The sequence below is a fragment of the Grampus griseus genome (genome assembly GCF_964374135.1).
Source record: "Grampus griseus genome assembly, chromosome: 3".
Taxonomy (NCBI): Eukaryota; Metazoa; Chordata; class Mammalia; order Artiodactyla; family Delphinidae; genus Grampus; species Grampus griseus.
This window is the reverse complement of record NC_139019.1, coordinates 132573752-132596306: the sequence shown is the minus strand read 5'-3', so window position 1 is coordinate 132596306 and position 22555 is coordinate 132573752. Positions and strand designations below refer to the sequence as shown.

Genomic DNA, 22555 nt, shown 5'->3' with positions numbered 1-22555 from the left:
TTTTCCTCTTATTTTTTCTCCTGGGACATGGAACTAGTGTTAGTGACCCACCTTGGCAGGTGCTTCACCTTCATGACAAAATATAAATAATATAGTATATTAATATTATAAGTATTTTTGCTTGAATGGGCACTCCAGTGGCATGTAAATGAATTCCTTTAAACATTTAGGGTACACCCACCTAGCGCTGGGATTATAGTCATTAATAAGTCCTAATTCCTGTCCCCCAGTACTAGAATATTTTAATGGGAAATAAACTAAATGTTAATTATTGTTAGAGATATTAATATAGCTCAAAGAAGTAGTAAGCCAGCAGTTTACTGTGTCTTCAACGTTATTACTTCCACAGTATCTTCAACAATATTATTCTTTTTGAGGAAGAGAAGAGTCTTTCTAAGCCACAGTTTAGAATGCAGAGTTCAGGGGTTATGAGGAATTCTGGAACACTGGCAGTTCCTTGGCTATATTGAAGTGTATATTTTCTCCAGATATTTAAAAAGTAAATATAGGTGGAAGTGCACTTCACTTTAAAATTGTGTGTGTGTGTGGCACATTAATTTAGTCTCTTAATTTTTGTCATGTAGGAATACCAGACACTCCCTTCAGTAAGGACAGAAATGGTCATGTGAAGCGACCCATGAATGCATTTATGGTTTGGGCAAGGATCCACCGGCCAGCACTAGCCAAAGCTAACCCAGCAGCCAACAATGCAGAAATCAGTGTCCAGCTCGGGTTAGAGTGGAACAAACTTAGTGAAGAACAAAAGAAACCCTATTATGATGAAGCACAAAAGATTAAAGAAAAGCACAGAGAGGAATTTCCTGGTAATCAAATGAAATGAACAAAGCCTCTTTCTAATTTCTTTAAATTTATTTAGGTAAAGAATAGGTTAGTTTGAGACTGAAATACAAAAATGTAATTTTTTTCTAATCTGATATGTACAATAGAGAAAATACTGGCTAATATTACAGTAATGATTTAATTGATACTGGGCATAAGTTTCCTTAAACAGCACAAAGTAGAGGGATATCTGGTCTCATATTTGCCAACTAATGCAAACCTGGGGACAAACAGTTTTACTGTCGTTTTGATTAAATATATAAATATAAACGTAATGAAGGTAAAGCTCCAGAGTTCTAGGCTATAATTTTTCAAATATGCTAGAAAATGAAGTTCAGATCAGAGCAACAGAGAAAATATGCAGGGCATGCTACAGACATTAACACCATGCTCCATTTTAATATTATATGATTATCAGAATATAGTGCTGCCTTCTGATTGATAAATTTATCCTCATCATGATGTAGTTTGAAATAAATTCTGATTCTCTCCCCAGCAGTGAGGAAATTGATATTAAGCTTGGTAAAAGCACAGTGTATGGCCAACATATTGTGCATGGTGGGAAAAGAATAACTATTTTTCTAAAGTAGTAGGAGAAAGGTTCTAGGGGGGAATCGTCAGAGCAGTGGTTACAGGGAACCAGTGATTCTCTTGGTTATGCAGTGGCTACAACTGCCCTAACTCCACTTTTCTGAGTTTGGAAGGAAATTGGGTGGTTTGTGGACTTGGAGACTGCCAAGTCTAAGAGAGTGACTCTTTCTGAAGAAGGCATAAAAATAGTGACTGGTCATTAGTAACCACTTCATCGTAAGATATAGATAATTGTGTCTTATAGAAAGTGAGGAAACAGGAGGAGACAAATAGTATCTTACTGGGGCATTGTTTTATGGGTAGAGGAAAAGCTTTGGGATTCAAACTCAGTGCCTTTAATGTTGATTTTACTATAAATTCATTATGTGTCTTTGGATAAAAGACATTTGCCCTTCCTCTTCCTTTGTATTATGGGTTACAACATTGGCCACTACTTAGGAGCCATATGGATATATATGCTAAAATGCACAGAAATGGTATCATAGAGCTGGAAAAGATACTTTAGACAATGAAGACTTAGAAGTGTTTTGGACTTCTAATGTGCAAAGAACTATTTAAAGGCTAAATAGGATCTATATGTTCAAATTAAAAATAGTTTATCTTCTCTAGGTTGGATTTATCAGCCTCGTCCAGGGAAGCGAAAACGCTTCCCTCTAAGCGTTTCCAATGTACTTTCTGGTACCACACAGAATATCATCTCTACAAATTCAACAACAGTTTATCCTTATTGCTCACCTACCTACTCTGTGGTAATTCCCAGCCTACAGAACCCCATCACTCATTCAGTTGGTGAGTTGATTTTATTGTAGATTACAAATTTTTTAATGGCTATGTGATCATTTTACCTCTTAACTTGAAATTTTGTTTCTGTTAGCTTAAGAGTTTAGGACAACAATGTTAAGAAAAAATCAAAAATAGAGTGAAAACATTAAATCAGGGAAAGAAAGATTTCAGTAGACATCAAAACCCTTGGTTTGCTAGAGTAGCAAATATTCTGTGTCAGACCTTTTAAGCAAATCAGGATGAGTCCATAGATTATGCAGATAATGCAGGAAATGACTGAGGTAATTCAATAGGAAATAGGAATATGTTTTTACTATTAGCATAAAAGAATGCCTTGCTGATGGGGTATGAGGCATCCTGTCCTGGAATATAGTAGTAGTGACTGATCTCTTAAGACCATTTTTTTTTTTTGCTGCCCTAGAAAAGCAATGGAAGTTATCTTCTACCAGATATTTCGTTCATTACATTGTCTTTCCCTAAATTTCTCCTCTGTTATCAGTTCTTCACAACATTCCTGTCTTTTGCTTTTAAGAACCCAAAATTGAGAATCTAGTATCTTAAGAACTTGTTATAGGTCTATCCATCATTAGCTTGTTCTTCCAGAGCCTATTTTAGTCATCTCTTAGGCAGAGCTTTGTACGTTCACTACTTGCTATCACTTGTCCTGAAACTACTGTTCTTTCCAGTTTCTGCCTCCTCATATCTATGTGATGAGAGGTTTAGATATCTTGAAAATTAACTTATTAGGATCTTAGACATTTTCAGTTTTTTTCCTGTGTATCATTGTAGCAATGGATACCAACAAAGCCACTTTCAGGGTATCTAGGCTCAAGGCAAAGAAAGCTGATCCTATCACCCTGTCCTCTCCCAGAACAGGCAGGCACTTTCACCCTTTGCTATTTGGTAGTATCTCTTTTAATCCTGTATTTCAATCTAGGCTTAATTGTGCTTTTTTTAAAAACTTACCTTGTTTTATCTGTTATTTATGATTTACACTTTTATCATCTGTTTCTTCTTTTTACCCCTTTTTCTAAGACCCCTCTTCCATGTCATTCTATCCACAGTTAAATGCTGTATGTTTTCTCTCCCCAGAAATATATTTATCAGTGTTCTTACTTGAGACAGCTGACAGTTTTATACAATATATTAATTTTATGCAATTCTGAGCAAAGATTTGGGGAGATAGAAAGTGGTAGAGCTCTCGCATCCATGATGTTTTATTTAAGTATGAGAAGCAGAATTATAGGAAGCATTTCAGAGCCATATGCAAAGTAATCAAATCTAAGGAAAATGAGCTTTTGTTTGCTTTTTTCTTTTTTTTTTTTTTTTTTTTTTTTTTTTTTTTTTTTTTTTTTTTTGCGGTACGCGGGCCTCTCACTGTTGTGGCCTCTCCCGTTGCGGAGCACAGGCTCCAGACACACAGGCTCAGTGGCCATGGCTCACGGGCCTAGCCACTCAGCAGCATGTGGGATCTTCCTGGACCGGGGCATGAACCCGTGTCCCCTGCATTGGCAGGCGGACTCTCAACCACTGTGCCACCAGGGAAGCCCCTTTTTTCTTTTTAAATTTCTCTTATTTCTAGTAATATGTAGTGTCAGTAAAGATTTAATTGGATCTCAAATGATTAAAAAAATCATTATCTTTTAAGTATAAAATTTGGGAATTATTTTCCCAGATATATAAAGTTATATGTATAATAATTATGATATATATATATATTTAATAGCTATATAATAGTTATGATGAGATTTATTGGCTACTCTGCTGCCCAATCATACAACTTTTGAAATATGTTCTTTTAGTTTGTACTCATCAGTGTGGCATTATATTACTTGGAGGAGTTGTTATCAGTTGCAAATTTGGAAATTTCACTATATATTTTATATTCTAAATCATTTATAAAATTGTTAAATAAGAACAAATTATAGCACAAATCCCTAAGAGAATCTACTTTTAATCGCTTATTACCTACAGATACAAATTTTTACACCACCCCTTTTTTTGTTTCTTTCAATTAATTTTATATTATATTCTAAACCTAAAGTCATGGTAATTGTGTTTTTCAAACTTGTTTTGTTTATTCCCATGGAAGAAAGATATCAAGTTAGTGAGGAGTGAGGTATAATTTATCTCTTATCAGAAAAAATTTGCTCTTTTTTCCTAGCAACCTTTATACACTAATACATTGTATAGATTTCATCAGCTTTTTAAGTGTAGAAAATAGACTTACCAAACTATAGTTCTCAAGTTCACTACTTCCAATAACAAGTTCACTACTTCCAATAACTTGGAAAATGCTCTGGCATAGCATTTTTGGCAGAGAGACCATTTGTATTTACTTCATCTAATATTTTCTCAGCTCTAACTTTGAGTTTCTCTAAAGTTCTTCAGTGAATGCTACCTAAGATCTTGTGATATTTTGATCTTGTGAGCTTGTCTCCTGTTTCTAGTTTCTGAAAGTACTTACAGCCAGATAGTCCAGAATACTTTTTAGATACTTTCTTTTATCATATGTCTTTGATGCCAGTTATGCCAGCATTTTCATTTTACATTAAGTGGTCAAATTTATTTTAAAGGATTCTGGAAGTTTGGTAGAAGCTATATTTATTTTAGCCTGGCTTTTAAATGTCAGTTTTATATATTTAGGAATTTTCTGGTGAGATTATTTCATTTTCTACATTTTATTTCTCAAACCTGAAATGGGTTTTCCTTATTACATCCAAACTCAATTGACATCTTTCATTCTTCTGAATTCATACATTTTCTCTAAATTTTTACTTTAAAAATGTTTACTACTATTTTAATTTTTTGGTAGTAAACATGTGATGTGATTTTGGTTTACCCATCTGTTCTTATTTAACAGAAACAGAACAAAAAAAACCCTCCAATGTTCTGATACTGTTATTATAATGCAAAAAAATCTGGTCTTGTCCCTGACTTAAGATCAGTTCTAGCAAAGTTTTTTTTTTTTTTTTTTGCGGTACGCGGGCCTCTCACTGTTGTGGCCTCTCCTGTTGCGGAGCACAGGCTCCGGACGCGCAGGCTCAGCGGTCATGGCTCACGGGCCCAGCCGCACCGCGGCATGTGGGATCTTCCCGCACCGGAGCACGAACCCATGTCCCCTGCATCGGCAGGTGGACTCTCAACCACTGCGCCACCAGGGAAGTCCCCTAGCAAAGTTTTATATCCATAAGAAACAAAGATATGGCTTGAAAATTCCTTGAAAAGTGATGTAGCTCATTATTGTAGGTTTTCTTATGAGGCAAGGAAGATGGAATCTTATGGTTCAAACTATAGTAAGTCTTCTTAGGTTCCTCATTACCATTTCTGTCCCCAAAGTCCCATCTTTCTTAGCAGTTGTCTAACTGTTCTTCCCAAGTCTCCATTTCCCATCTCTGTCTCTATGTCTCTGCTCTTACTCTATTTCTCTCTGTCCTCTCCTCCTCTCTCTGCCTCTGTTTCTCTCTCCTCAGCCATATGCTCGTCCTCCTGTTCTTCTTTCTACCTCTATACAACTTTTTCTTGTAGAGAAATTTGGTCTGTCCTCAGTTTATGCCATTCTCTACTCCTTCCTGTTTATCCCAGTCACACAACAAAAGCCTGGTTGCATCCTTCATCCATTCAACACAGGCAGTAGAGTCTTCCTCTTTAGGAGTGGGTGGGAGAGATTTGCCAGAATTGTTGAAAGTTATTAATAACTTTAAATTTTTTCTTTTCTTCTCATATTGTACTATAGATCTAAAATTCTGCTCTGTACCTCATGTAACAATTAGATAATGCTAGCTGCTTCAACACTCATCTAAACATAACGGTTTAAACAGAATCATGGTTTACTTTTTTACGCATGTAAAGTGCAAAATAAGTATTTCTGGCTTTCTTCCAAGGGATTCATGGACACAGTTTTCTTCTAACCTATGGCTCTTCCATCTTTGATATGTAGCATCCAAGTGTGCATGACCTGTGGAAGGGAAAAGAGCATGGAGGATCATGCATGAGAGTTTTTTATGGGCCAGTTTCAGAAGTGGTGCATATCACTTCTTCTTACATTCCATTGGTTAGCCTGAGCCACAGGACCACTCCTAACTGCAAGGGAGGCTGAGAAATGTAACCTAGCTGTATACTAGAAGGAGAGAAACCAGGTGACTGGCTGGTCTTTTCCATACTTTATCTACAGTGTGATACATTAGATCTCTGCCCGTTCCACAAGTCTTCCCTATTCACTGACAGTAAATCAGTGATGACTAGGTGTTGCAGACTTTAACCTCTTGTTTAGCAACATGAATTTTGACATTTAGGACATCTTCATTATACTACCATATAACTCTCTATGCACCTGATTTATCTGATTTTTTACCTCAGGCCAAAATGGTGCTTGACACATGTTAGTTGCTAAGTGAATATTTGTTTAGTTAAATAGATGCATGATTTTATCACCTCATGCCTCACTGGTACCCCTTATTTTATAAAAATATCTTTGGTAGAAAAGAACATTTGTATCAGCTAAAGGATGAGTCCCTTCCTTCTTCAATAACTGAAATAATATCATTGTTCTCTATGGCTCCTATAATTTGTGTTTCCTTTGCCTAAAATGACCATACTTCTTTTCTGAGGACTAAGAGCCTCTTGTACTGTACAGGGAAAAGAAATCTGCATCAGAGTAGATTTTAGGAGCAGATGTCTTGAGTGCAGTGATAATTCAGTGAATAAAACTGAGAGATTTTACAGGTCAGCCTGGCTTCATAGTTGCATAGAGGAGGAGATTTTCCTTATACCAGATGAGTGGTAGAGGTTCTGTCAGCTATAGGTTTATTTGTTAGTTTGTTTTTTCTTTCATCTAGTCATACCTTTCTTAACTATTATTAACCAAGTTCTGTGCCAGGTAATGGGGATACAAACATGAATTAAACTGTTCCTGCTCTTGAGCTCCCAGTTTTGTGATTGTGGTAAGGGTGGCAGACCTGCAAATTTACACTATTTTGTGATGTTTGATAGATTTATAGGTTCTGAGGGAACCTGAAGAGGGAAATTATGTTTGATTAATCAGGAAAGGCCTAAGGCCTGTGCCTCACAGATTGGAGGGCTAGTCCATGTAACCCCATTAACTGAGCATCAGTACCGCTTCATCTACACCCTGCTCCTGTGTTGCCTCTACTTCACTGGGTCAGAGGCCAACTTGAAACAGATATACCCCTTAATTCCCTACCTCCAGGTTTAAGGGGGAGGAGGGGTAGTTATTTGACTTATCTGGAGAGAAGGAAGGAGAGGAAGGTGTTACCTGGCCAAGGCTGAGAGAAGATTCACAATCCTTTTGGCCTCTGACAGAAACATTTCTAACCACAGGGTCTGTTCTTGGACTGCATCTTCTATATTAATAGAGACCTAACTGCATGGAAATAAACTAGATCATGAATCTATTGCTTTGGCTTCTCTCTGTATTTCTGTGGAAAACTTGAGTTAAATTTAGGCTAAGTGTGTCATTTGGATAACTCAGCAACTCGGTCAGCAGTCCTCTCTTCTTCAGGATCAAAAAGATCAAATACATGATTATTTCACTTGCCTCTAAAAATTCTGCTATATCCAGCATGCCCTGCTGCGATAATATTCCTTTCTTATCTGTCACAAATTGCTGACCTATGGCAAGTCTTAGTCTCACTTGGGAATTTCCTTATGTATTCATATTGAATGCAATAAAGCAAAATAATTTTACTGATTGTTTCTTTAGTTTTTTCCAATTAAAAAATTAAATGTCAATTATAATTTAGTTTAATATAGAGAAGTATACAAAATAAAAGAAAAATGACCCATACCACTAGGATGAAACCTCTATTAATATGTAAAATAAAATTGATATATTTAGAGAATAGAAAGTTCAAATAGTACCAATAGGTATAAAATGAAAGTCTGGCGTCCCACGGCCCTGTCCCCTATTCCAGATGACCACCTTTTAAAAGTAACCACTATCAGTAGTTTCATACTATGTCTTTTAGAAACATTTTTATATATGTGCCAGCATTTGTGTGTATTTGTCTTTCACTCAATCACTCAATCATTTTATTCATTTATTTATTAATCCAAAAAATATTTTTTAAGGGCCTATTCTGTGCCAGGCAGAATTTTGAGGCCTGGGGATACAGTAGTGAGCAAAACAGAAAAGGTCTCTCCTCTTATGGCACTTAGAATCTAGGTGGGAAAGAGAGACAAGAATGTAAAATAAATGAACAAGACGGCTTCAGTTTGTTCAAGATGGTAAAATAGAGTGGTGATGTTCTTAGGTAAGGTGGTTAGTGAAGGCTTCTGGTTGTATAGTTTATTAAGTTCTGCTGAAAAAAGAAAAATATGGAGTGACTCAGTTCATGCCTGACCCATGCTATTTTTATTTCCAAAGATGAAGCTCCACCTGCCATCCCGCTGCCCACACCTGCAGTCCAGCGCCCAAGCCCCATCACAGTTTTCCAGCCAAGCATCTCCAGTACTGCCCAGGTGGCTGTCCAGGCTCCAAGTTTGCCCCTCTGTCCACCACTCCTACCCCAGTGCTTTGCTGGGCCCTCCGAAACGGACACTCATCAGCTGCATTCTGGAGCCAGTCACTCTGTGAAGAGACCCACTCCTGTCTTTCTGGAGAGCACCAGCAGGATTCCAACTAGTGCAAGTACTGCCCACGCCAGATTTGCAGCCTCTACCATCCAGCCTCCCGAGGAGTATCCCAGCATCTCCACTTGTCCCAGAAGTGCTCCAATCCCCCAAGCTCCTCCTATTCCACACTCACATGTCTGCCAGCCCCCTCCCCTTGGCCATGCAGCCACATTATTTGGGACGCCACCGCGATTCGCTTTTCATCACCCTTACTTCCTACCTGGACCTCACTACTTCCCATCAAGGTAAATGAACAATTTATTTCCTTTCACGTAAAACTACTTATAGCTAATGAATTTTTACCTCTGAAGGCCTCTCTTATTTACTGAAAAAGGAACTTCCTCATTACTGCTTGGGATCTATATAATTTAGATTAGTGGCTAAATAGGGGCAAGCAGTTAATATAAATACATGGAGGGGCCAGATGAGGACTGGGGAAGCCAAGGAGAGTGCATGCCCCATCTTATGAGGCAGCTGTTACTCAGTTCCAGCCTACTGTTGCCGCATGAGAATACAGGCGCCAGTGTTGTCAGATCTGATTTTTCTCTTGAAAAAATAATCAGTTATACGTGACCTTAATTTAAGATCATTTAGTCAAACCCCCTGATTGTATAGAGGTGTGGTTCTGAAACTTTCATATATATATATATATATAAACCACATGTGATCTTGTTAAAATGAAGACTCTTGAGTCAGCAGGTCTGGGGTATAGTAGTTTCCTATACTGAGTTATAGTAAGCGTAATATTCTGCATGTCTAACAAGCTCCCAAGTGATGTCAGTTCTGCTGATTGTGGACCACACTTTGAGTAGCAGGGATATAGAGAGCACTTGATCTAAGAGGTTAAATGACTTGTCTGAAGTTATATACCCTCTCAGTGCCCTTTTTAACAAACCAAAACGTTTCTTACGTAAATTACCAGTAAAGGAATTTATTTTCACAGGGAAGTATCTAGGGAAAACAAATTTGTAACTTTTCATTTTGGAGTGATAGAATTTAACTTCTTTGCAAGCATTCTAATAAAGTGGCATTAACCTCTACTTTTCAGTTGCTGTTAAGTGTGTAGACAGAGATGGTTTCTGTTGAGAATGGAGTGTTACGTGTTTAACACAATCTTTTATGGTTACTTACTTAGAAAGTAAAACTACTCCCCACTTGGGTACCAAGGCCTCAAAGAACTTTTGAGGTATATATTATGTTGCTTCAATTCATAATGGGATTGCTTGCTTTCAAGTCCTTAGCCCAGAACTGGAAGAAAGTGGAACTAGGGGATCAGATCAGGAGAAAGGGAGATTTTGCTATTTGTTGTTTTGTTTTTCGCAATAGGCTCTTCTTTAATAGCTTTCAGAAGTCTTTTAGTTCAAGAAATCAAACTTCAAGAGACTCCTAAGGACAGGGGTTGATAATCTCTTCTCATTGCTATTTCCTAGGATCTGAGATGTTGCAGGAATTTTAGAGAATTTTACAGTGTTTGTTTTTAGTTATAAGAAGAGTGCTAGGACATAGCTGGAATTTAATAAGTGAGTAGGTTTGAGAAGATCAGCCTTAGTTAGAACCTCGAGGTCCACAAACTAAAACTGAGGAAATTTTATCTTTGTTACATAATTCATTTTGTAATAAAGGAAAGACTTAGACAGTATTTACTCACATTAAAGGAGAAAAAGAGGCATCTAGAACAGGTTGTGTACCACAATCTCACTCTAGTTGTTATTGTTTTTTTCTTTTTAGCATTTTGAGAACTTGGCATTTTTATCTATAATTCTCACAACAATCCTTTGTTTTAGGCATAGTAATCCCTTTACTTTTTCAGATAAAGAAACTGATCAGCTGTTAAATAGCTTTGTTAAGGTCACACAACTAGTAAATGGCAGAGCCAGTAGTCAAACTTAGATTTGCTATCCGATTTTGAATTCCATGTTTGTTTTTTTCACTGTATCAGTAAAGGCTTCTCAATATAATGGCTTCTCTTGATTGGTAGCTGTTAGTTGCTAGCAGAGAATCACATGGAAAATACATACTGTATTTTTGAATGGAAAAATCATGTAGTCAAGTAGACTTTTGGGCAGGAAATGTTTCCTTATATAATAAATAGATAAAATCATAGGAAATTTCTCTTCCTTACTCATGACAAGACTTATGGGATTTAGCTGTTAATGTACAAATCATCTGATAGTTTAAAGAACATTTTGAAAAGAAACTCTGAAAAGTATGTCCTTAGAAGACAGAAACTATACCTTTATCTTTACTACCATTATTGCTAATTAATAATAATGCTATTGGGCTTCCCTGGTGGCGCAGTGGTTGAGAGTCCACCTGCCGATGCAGGAGACACGGGTTCGTGGCCCGGTCCGGGAGGATCCCACATGCCGCGGAGCGGCTGGGCCCATGAGCCATGGCCGCTGAGCCTGCGTGTCTGGAGCCTGTGCTCTGCAACGAGAGAGGCCACAACAGTGAGAGGCCTGCGTACCGCAAAAAAACAAACAAAAAAAAACAAACAAAAAAACAATGCTATTAAAGGAACCAGATGAAGTGAGTTGGTAGTTTTATACGGAATTTTATTTCATGTAAGAATTTCAAACAAGTATGTCAGCTTTAAATATTAAGTTGCTCCTAACTTCTACCTGTATGTGTGTGATGATAATTTTCCCAAGGATATGGATGATCTTATTTATGCTTATTTAGATAGTATATTTCAGTAAAATCCAGCCTGGCTAAATAACAAAATTAATTGATTTCCTCTCAATTTTTCTATTGTCTCTTCTCCCAACTAATAATAGTCTTCTATAAAGAATATTTCCTCCCTAATCTATTCCATTTACGTGTGAATTATTCAACCATTTCAATACCATAATTGTAATGACTTTTGATATATATATTAAATATATACCAAATATACATATTTGATATTTTGCCCTGTGTATCTAGAGTAAAAATCAAGGAGGTTAGGCAGTTTAATCAAGGAGTCACTTTATGAAACAGATGGACACTTAGAAATGCTGATCCCTAGCTGTGAGGGCTAATATCCTCCTACCTTCAAATATTAACCATCTTCATACTGTGCTTATTGAGACACTCTCTTTCTGTACTATATTAATTTCTTAGTTATTCTTTTCACTCCCCACCTTTTCTTCTTTTTATTTATTTATTTATTTATTTATTTATTTTTGGCTGTGTTGGGTCTTCGTTTCCGTGCAAGGGCTTTCTCTAGTTGCAGCGAGCAGGGGCCACTCTTCATCGCAGTGCGCGGGCCTCTCACTGTCACAGCCTCTCCTGTTGCGGAACACAAGCTCCAGACGTGCAGGCTCAGTAGTTGTGGCTCATGGGCCTAGTTGCTAGTTGCATGTGGGATCTTCCCTGACCAGGGCTCGAACCTGTGTCCCCTGCATTGGCAGGCACACTCAGCTACTGCACCACCAGGGAAGCCCCACCTTTTCTTCTATACCTCCGCCTTCTTGTAGTATTTATACTTTCATTTGCACAAGAGATATCTAGGATCTTCATTCTGTTGGCCATTGAGTAAATAAATGTGTTCAAAAAGTGTATTGCAGGGACTTCCCTGGTGGCACAGTGGTTAAGAATCTGCCTGCTAAGGCAGGGGACACGGGTTTGAGGCCTGGTCCAGGAAAATCCCACATGCCATGGAGCAACTAAGCCAGTCCGCCACAACTACTGAGCCTGCACTCTTAGCCCGCGAGCCACAACTACTGAGCCCACGTGCCACAACTACTGGAGCCTGTGCCCCTAGAGCCTGTGCTCCGCAACAAGAGGAGCCACTGCAATGAGAAGCCCGCACACTGCAATGAAGAGTAGCCCCTGCTCGCCGCAACTAGAGAAAGCCCACGCGCAGCAACAAAGACCCAATGCAGCCAAAAATATAAACAAATTAATTAATTAATTTTAAAAAAGTGTATTGCAGTTAGGGATATAGAAAAGATACGAATGATAAATGGGAATTTATGAGCTTGAAATGTATAAAAAAATATAATCAGACATAGCTATATCTATGTATCTATTAGGGAAGGTAAGTCCAAAGAATTCTAAATTTGTGGGATTATATAGCATCTTAACTGTAAAATTTTAGACAAACAGATCTAAAGTTAAAAGCAATTATCCTTAACCCTCGTTTGGTTTGTAGACGTATTTAAGAATTTAATTGAAGTTTTGGACCTATTTTCTGTAATAATGCACATCTACATACATACACAATATTTTGCCTAATCCTTATTGGAGGATAGAATTTATAGTCCCAAAACATGATAGATTTAGCTAATATGGAATACCTTCTGCTGTAACTATCTATAACTGTTGAATTTATATATGAACAATTTAATACCTAGCTGAAATCACAAGAAAGGAAAATAAATCCCCCTTCGTCAAAATGACAAACGAGCTGAAAACTAGTACAGTGGTCTTGGGGGTAGTTTGCAGGTTCATATAGTCTCAGCATTTATAAACTTGGGTTTTAATGCCTACATAAGGAGAGGATATGAGGTCATGACTCTGCTCAAGGTGAGGAGCTGAAACTAAAACCTCTTCATAAAGCTAAGACCCTAGAGGACTTCCCTGGTGGCCCAGTGGTTAAGAATCCGCCTGGCAATGCAGGGGACATGGGTTTGACCCCTGGTCCGGGAAGAACCCACATGCTGCAGAGCAACTAAGCCCGTGCACCATAACTACTGAGCCTGCGTTCTAGAGCCCACAAGCCACAACTACTGAGCCCACACACCAAATCTACTGAAGCCTGTGTGCCTAGAGCCCGTGCTCCATAACAAGAGAAGCCACCACAATGAGAAGCCCATGCACTGCAATGAAGAGTAGCCCCCGCTTGCTGCAGCTAGAGAAAGCCCACACACAGCAATGAAGACCCAGTGCAGCCTAAATAAATAAATAAATAACTTTTAAAAAAAGCTAAGACCCTAGAAAGGCCTCTCAACCTTGATAAAGTAATAGAAGATTTTTATCATTGACCCAGAGAAAGCACAAAGGAAACTTGTTTTTATTCAGGGCTATATATGGAAAAAAGTCTTCTGTTAGAAATCAAAACCCTAGATTATACTGCACACTGGTTGAGAATCTGAAATCAACCTATCCACTTGATAAACTGAGAAGTTAGGGATTTCCCTGGAGGTCCTGTGGTAAAGAATCCACCTTACAATGCAGGGAACATGGGTTCAGTCCCTGGTCAGGGAACTAAGATCCCACATGCTGTGGGGCAACTAAGCCCACGTGCCACAACTACTGAGCTCACATGCCTCAACTAGAGAGCCCATGTGCCACAAAGTACAGAGCCCACATGCTCTGAAACCTGCGTGCCACAGCTACAGAGCCCACGTGCCCTGGAGCCTGTGCACTACAACTAGAAAAGAGAAAAAACCCACATGCCACAACTAGAGAGACGCCTGGGCACCACAACGAAAGATCCCTCATGCCTCAACAAAGATCCCACGTGCCACAACTAAGACCCGATGCAGCCCCCCCATAAAATAAATATTAAAAAATAATAAAAAAAATAAACTGAGAAATGAACATAGAAATTAGTTCTTGGATGACTTACCTGGGACAACTATTCTAGAGGAACATTTCCACCATTCAAGCCACTTGGAATTTCCAAAGGGAGGAAATTGTTATTAAAGGTGAACTTTAGAAAATTATGGAACACGAGGAAAGTATTCATTAAGAACAAGAGTCAGTAGATGGTACAAATAGGAGAATTAACGCCCCAAGAATTTGAAATAACTGAAAATCAGGGAGAGACTAAAAATCAATATTTCAAATGTTTAAAGAGGACTTCTGTACCAGCCAAGATGCAATATAAGGAACTGTATCTACCCTCATCTGAAATGATAAAAAACAGACAAAATATATGAAGATATGGTTTTCAAGACACTATTTACCAGGCAATGAATATGAAGATCCCTGAGAGACAGAAAATAAATGAGGTAAGCCTTGCAATCTAACCAGCTTACTGACCTGGAAACCGTGGCACAAGCAGATCCTTGCAGACACCCTGAGTTGAGGAGATGGAGCTGAGAGACCAGTGAAACCAAGTCAGTTAGAATTCTCAGGATAGAGTAGTGGAGAGAAGAAAGCTGCACAGTGCAAGAACTCTGGATCTCTGCATAGGTTCCATCTTGAGTATTCAGCTGAATACTGATCAGTGTATGCCTGTGAGGAAAATTACCCAAGGCTAATGGAAAAACTACCTGAAAAATCAGAAACAACAGTTCCCAGCAATCACACCAGGCTGGAAATAGTTCCTGTTCTCACCAAACAGATTGGAAAACCTTGATGGGGTATTAAATACTTAGAGAGTCTTGTTTCAGCTAGGCCTAGACTAAAAATTTCTAATCAATTTTTATCTAAAAAAATTTATCTAAAAATTTGTAAGATCTGAAATGATCAAACTGTTTTCAAGTAATTAACTGCATCCAAAACAAAGCTCAAGGATATTAATAGAAATAGTATGATTAAAAAGATAAGTGAGAGGGAGTTTCATTTCTGAGGTGGCAGCATGAGGAGCTCTGTGAAGCTGCTCCCAAGCAAACAAGCATGACTCGTGAAAACTATTTTAAAAAACTAACCGCTTAAATTCTCTGGGCAGTGTCCTAAGGGCATACAGCAAATGAAGAAACATTTATTCAAGAAAACATCCTAAAACTTGGTGAGAACAGCAAGAGTCTATGACCCTTGAGCCATGACAAATACCATCCCTCACTCCCACCCTCAGTTCATCTGGATGGAATGCCAACTCTGGGTGGGTATGGCCAAGAAGGTAGCTCTCACTCCCCTCAGCTCCTAATCAAGGGATACAATATCTTACAGAGAATGGTAGCATTTCTCATCCTCTCCAGCTCTTGAGTTAAAGAAACTAAGTTGATGGTGAGTGTGACCAAGAGGTTGGGGGTTCCTTTTCTTCGCTCAGCCCCTACTAACAGGATAGCCACTCAACTCTAAGGATGACAGGCAGAGAATACTGCAACCCTGAACACGCTTGACCCAGGTCACTTGTAGAAGAGATGTTCTATGCTGGCAGAGGCAAGCCAAGAAGACCAGAGATTTTGCCATAAGAACAGAGAGCTCAGAAGCTTTCCCCCAAAGGAATTTGACTTTATCTGAAACAGTGTGGGGAAGTTCAACCCTAAGGACACTCTTGAAAACAATGAGATTTTGGTGATAAGCAAATAAAAAGAGACTCCTCTTAATTGAGACCAAGCAGCTACTGTATGCCAGCTAGTACACCAAAGAGAACTAGGGAAAGAAACAGCTAAGAAGAGCCCTCCTGCAGTCAGAACAAACCTCAAAGACTCCTCAAAATTTACCCCTTCTGAATTTAATTGGATCAGACTGTGGAACAATCTCTGCCCCAAGGCATTTCGAAAACAGAGCAATCAACCAGCAATTAGTGGAATCTTAACAGCTGTATGTGATAACAAATGAGTCAGAGAGCTTAACACAAAAATCAGGGAAAGAGATAGTCAAAGAGAGTCCTGCTAAAACCAATATCATCCTAGGGTGACTGTATTCATGTCCAAGTCTGTGCCCTCTGAGGAGTGACACTCAAGGTTCACACTGCAGAGGAAATAGACTTCACTAAAATAGTCTGTCCTTGGTGGTCCATTGGGTAAGACCCTGTGCTCCCAATGCAGGGGGCCTGGGTTTGACCCCTGGTCTGGGAACTAGATCCTGCTTGCATGCCACAACTAAGAGTCTGCATGCTGCAACTAAGAAGTCTGCATGCCTCAACCAAGACCCGGTATAGCCAAAATAAATAAATAAATAAATAAATAAATAAATAAATAAATAAATAAATAAATATTTTTTAAAATAAAAAATAAAATAGTCTAGTCAAGTCAGTAAACAAAAAACAAGCAAAAAAACCCAGAAAAAGTAGCCCTGGAGAAGTGAAAGAGTCATTGTCCAGAGTTCCTACAGTATATTACCTAAAACGTCCAGACTTCAACCAAAAATTATGACATGCACAGAAACAGGAAAGCACGATTTGTACATGGGGGAGAAAAACAGGCAAAAGAAACTACCTGTGGTAGGGCCCAGATTTCAAATTTGACAAAGGCTTCCAAGCCATTATAAATATATTCAAACAATTAAAGGAAACCATTCTTAAAGAAGTAAAGGAAGTTATGATGATGATGTCTCTTCATAGAGATAATATCAATAAAGACATAGAAATTATAAAAATAGCCAAATGGAAATTCTGGAGTTGAAAAGTACAATAACCAAAATGAAAAATTCACTAGAGGGGCTCAACAGTAAAATTGAACGAACACAAGAATGAATCAGAAAACTTGAAAATAGACTGGTAGTGATTATACAATCTGAAGAATAGAGCGGAAAAAGAATGAAGAAAAATGAACAGAGCCTCAGAACACAGTAATCATTAAGTGTACCAGTGTATCTATAAAAGGAGTATCAGAAGGAGAGAGGAGAGAGAAAGAAGCAGAAAAAAGTACTTGAAGACCTAATAGCTGAAAACTTCCCAGATATGATGAAAAATATTACACATTTAAGAAATTTAATGAATTATGAGTAGTGTAAAAGCCAAGAGATCCACAGCGAGACACATCATAGTAAAATACTGAAATCCAAAGCCAAAGAGAAAATCAAAGTGAGAGAGACAGACAGACAGACAGACACTCATCATGTACAAGGAAACCCCAGTAAAATGAACACCTGACATCCCATGAGAAACAATGGAGGCCAGAATACATATTTAAAGTACTGAAAAAAACCTGTCAACTCACATTTAGTGAAGCCATGTTTCAAAAATGAAGCCAAAGTAAAGAGATTCTCAGATAATCCAAAACTGAGATTGCTAGCACACTTGCATTGTGAGAAATACTAAAGGGAGTTCTTCAGGCTGAAAGTAAGTGATCACTAATGGTAGTTGGAATACAAACAAACAAAATGCCAAAGAGCCCAGTAAAGGTAAAAATGCAATTATAAAAGATAGTATAGGAAATCTAAAAAAGAGTGGATATATGTAATGTATACGTATAACCAATTCACTTTACTGTACAGCAGAAACTAATACAACATTGTAAAGCAACTATACTCCAATAAAAATAAAAAAATAAATAAAAGATAGTATAAAAAAGACAGTATAAATCTTCTTTTGACTGGTTTTAAAGGCAGTTGTATAAAACAATATGCAAATAATTGTTTTGGGGGACCTATAACATATAGAAATGTAATATATTTGATAATAAAAGCATAAGGAAGTAGGTGGAGGCAAAGTTGTTTTAGAGTAAGGAAATGATGGCAGATGGTAACTTGAATCCACAGGAACAAATGAAGAGAACCAGCAGTAGTGAATAAAAAGGTTAATATAACAAACTTCAAAGTATATACTTGCTCTCCTTTCTCTTCTCAGCTTATTTAATAGGCATAAAATTATATAAATTAATAATCATACCAATAGATTGCTGGTTTGATAACATATAGCTATAATTTATATAACAATAGTAGTACAAAAAGGGGGAAGAAGGAGTAGAGCTATATACAAGCAACATTTCTATATTTTGGGACTTCCCTGGTGGTCCAGTGGGTAAGACTCCACGCTCCCAAAGCAGGGGGTCTGGGTTCAATCCCTGGTCAGGGAACTAGATCCCGCATGCATGCCACAACTAAAGATCTTGCATGCTGCAATGAAGATCCCGTATGCTGCAACTAAGACCCAGTGCAGCCAAAATAAATACATATTTTTAAAAAATTTCTATATTTTACTGGAATTAAGTTAGTAAAAATCTGAAGTTGATTCAGGTAAGGTAAGATTATATGATTAGCCCTAGAGCAACCACTAAGAAAATAACGAAAAAATAGTGGAAAAGTTGTTAAAGGAACTAAAAAGTTATTTAGAAAATATTTACTTCATGCAAAAGAAAGCAGTAAAGAAGGAATAGAAGGCCACAAGGAAAATACAAGACACATAGAAAACAAAAAATAAAATGGCAGACATGAATCCAGCTGTTTCAATAATCACATTAACTGTTAATGATTAAACAATCAAAAGGCAGATATTGTATAACTGGATAAAAATCAAGATCTTAACTATATGTTGTCTACAGTAGACACACTTCATAGTCAGACTGTTCCGAAAAATGGGAGGGCCTCATTCCATGAGGCCAGTATTGCTCTGCTACCAAAACCAGAGAAAGACAACATAAGAAGGAAAAACTGCAGGTCAATATCTCTAATGAATACAGAGACAAAAATCCTCAACAAAATACTAGCAAACTGAATTCAGCAGCATAACAAAAGGATTATACACTGTAACCAACTTGGATTTATTACAGGAATGTGAGTTGTTTAACATTTGAAAATCGATTAATGTAGTATAGGATAAGGGACAAAAACCACACAATCATCTCAATAAACCCAGAAAAAAAGCATTTGACAAAACTGAGCACTTCTTCTTGTTGAACATGAAGTATTCCAGCAAACTAGGAATACAAAGAAACTTCCTCAACTAGTTAAAGGGCATCTAACAAAAAAACCCTAACTAACATTACACTTAATGGCAAAGACTGGAGATCAGCAAGACCCACTTAAGATCAAGAATAAGACACGGATGTACATTTTTACCACTTCTATTCAACATTTTATTGGAGGTTTAATCCAGGACAATTAGACATGAAAAGTAAATAAAAGGTATCTAGATTGTAAAGGAAGAAATAAAACTATATTTATATATTGCACAGTCTTATATATAGAAAATCCTGAGGAATCCACAAAAAAAGCTATTATAAGTAACAAATGAATTCAGCAAGTTTTCAGGATATAAGACTAATATATATAAAACAGTTGCATTTCTGTACAGTAGCAGTGAATAAATAGAAAATGAAATTGAGAAAACAATTCCATCTACAATAAAATAGAATTTAAAACCTTAGGAATCAGTTTAACACAATAAGTGCAAAACTTATATTCTGAAAAGTACAAAACACCACTGAGGTAGAATGTCACTGACACTTACAGAATAGGGAGCCCCAAGAATCTCTCTCTCCACTGAAGCAATAATTAAGCTGGCAAAACCTGTCAGAATCAGCTGGAGGGGTGTTTAATGAAGAAAGAAGCTGCTAAATTCTGATAAGAGAGCACTGTGGTATTTTTGCCACAGCCATCTCACATTTTCTACTTCAGTGATGGCCAAGGGGATGGTGACCCATGTTCCTGGTGTGACTTGTTGCTATTAGAGGAGGCAGTACAGACCTTGTTCTTAAAGCATTATGGTTGTGCATTTTTGACCTGTCTGGTGACTTCCTGAGGAATTGGCTCAGGGGCTTACCTTAGTTTGACTCTCCCAAGCATTCCCTTAGAGTTGGAGTGGCCTCACAGCTAGTGTTTGTGGAAAATATTTAAAGGTATGTACTGTCCACAGCTGCCTGGGTTAAGGGACAACAGACAGGACAAGCAGCAGACAGACTGAAAAGCCTAGAAGAGACTGGGAAAGGAGATATATGGGGAATAGAGTCTTTGAAAATCTCCCATGTATACTGAGGAATCAGTACACAAGGGCACAAACATACCCAGAGCTAAACACATGTTCAGCAAACACTGGAGAAAACCCTAAGCTTTCACCTCTGACTGCTTTTTAGGCTCTATGTAAATAGGAAATCAAGGCTGAAGAAGACTTGTAAATAGCTTGACCCAAAACTTCCAAAATTTAAAGAAAGATAGGAATCCAAGACGCTCAATGAACACTAAGTAGGGTAAATTCAAAGAGATGCATTATAATCATCTGTCAAAGCCAAAGAAGGAGAGAATCTTGAAAACAGCAAGAGGGAAGTGACTAATCTTGTACAGGAGATTCTCAATAAGGTCAACAGCCAGTTTCTCATCAGAAACCAGGGAAGTCAAAAGACAGTGGCATAGCATAGTGCTGAAAGAAAAGAAACCATCAACCAAGAATTCTATAACCAACAAAATTACCCTTCAGGAATGAAGGAGGGCTTCCCTGGTGGTGCAGTGGATAAGAATCTGCCTGCCAATGCAGGGGACACGGGTTCGATCACTGGTCTGGGAAGATCCCACATGCTGTGGAGCAACTAAGCCCATGCACCACAACTACTGAAGCCTGTGTGCCTAGAGCCTGTGCTCTGCAATAAGAGAAGCCACTGCAGTGAGAAGCCCACGCACCACAACGAAGAGTAGCCCCCGCTCACTACAACTAGAGAAAGCCTGTGTCCAGCAACAAAGACCCAACACAGCCAAAAATTTAAAAAAAAAGAAAGAAAGAAAGAAAAGAAATGAAGGAGAGGGAATTCCCTGGCAGTCCAGTGGTTAGGACTCGGCACTTTCACTGCCAGGGCTCCAGATATGATATCTGGTTGGGAAACTAAGATCCCACAAGCCACGCAGTGTGGCCAAAAAAAAAAAAACGTAGAGGAAGTTCATCACCAGTAAACCTACCCTACAAGTTCATCACCAGTAAACCTACCCTACAAGGAATGCTAAAGGAATGCTAAAGGAAGTATTTCAGAATAAAATGAAAAGGCAGTAGACAGTAACTCAAAGCCAGACAAAGAAATAAAGAACACTGGTAAAAGTTACTAAAATAACAGATAGAAAAGCCAAGTATCTTTTTTCTTTTGTTTTTTTGGCCTCGCCAGAGACATGCAGGATCTTAGTTCCCCCGACCAGGGATCAAAGCCATGCCCCCTATAGTGGAAGCACAGAGTCTTCACCACTAGACCACCAGGGAAGTCCTTCTTTTGTTTTTAAAAGCCAAGTATATTGTATTTTTGGTTAACAACTTTTTTCTGTGTGATTTAAAAAGCAAATGCATAAAACATCTATTATAAAATCTGTTAATAGATATAAAACGTATGACAGTAGCAATACGAAGGAAGGAAGGCACTGTATACAAGCAGAATTTTGATATGCTAATGAAGGTAACTTAGTATCAATTCAAACGAGATTGGTATAAATTTAAGATGTTAATTATAATCCCCATGGTAACCACTTAAGAAAATAACTTAAAAATATTTGAGGAAATTCCCTGGCGGTGGTGGATAGGACTCCATGCTTCCACTGCACCCCTGCACCCCAGCTCAGGAACTAAGATCCCACATGCCACGTGGTACAGCCAAAAAATAGAAAAAAGGCAGAGTAAGTATTTCCTTATCAGTAATCCCCTTAAATGGATTAAATTAAAAGGTAGATTGGCAGAATGAATTTAAAAAATAATCACACTAAATCTTGTCTCTAAGAGACTCACTTTATTTATTTTAAAAAATAAACATGATATTCACTGAGCAGACTTTTTTTTTTTTTTTTTTGGCTGCACCATGTGGCTTGTGGACATCTTAGTTACCTGACCAGGGATCAAGCCTGTGCCCCCTGCAATGGAAGTGCAGAGCCCTAACCACTGGACCACCAGGGAATTCCCACAAGAGACTCACTTTAGATCCAATGACACAAATAGGCTGAAGTGAAAAAATAAAAACAGATATTCCTTACAAGTAGTAACCAAAAGAGAGCTGAGGTGGCTATAATAGTATTTAACAAAATAGGTTTTATGTCACAATTGTTACAAGAGACAAAGACATTACATATTTTATTTATTTATTGGCCACGCTACGTAACATGTAGGATCTCAGTTCCCTGGCCAGGGATTGAACCCGGGCCACAGCAGTGAAAGCCTGGAATCCTAATCACTAGGCCACCAGGGAACTCCCACATATCTATTTTA

The 22555-nt window shown here is 38.0% G+C and overlaps 1 protein-coding gene across 1 annotated transcript in view; it reads left to right on the top strand.

Annotated features, from left to right (window-relative positions):
• SOX30 (SRY-box transcription factor 30) overlaps positions 1 to 22555 on the top strand; it is a gene marked incomplete at both ends in the record, with an annotated part of 32606 nt that overhangs the window by 2428 nt on the left and 7623 nt on the right. Inside the window, 3 exons of the mRNA XM_082652106.1 lie at positions 585 to 824; positions 2041 to 2220; positions 8600 to 9092. Coding sequence (XP_082508232.1) covers positions 585 to 824; positions 2041 to 2220; positions 8600 to 9092 — 913 coding nt within the window. The remainder of the gene's footprint in view (positions 1 to 584; positions 825 to 2040; positions 2221 to 8599; positions 9093 to 22555) is intronic.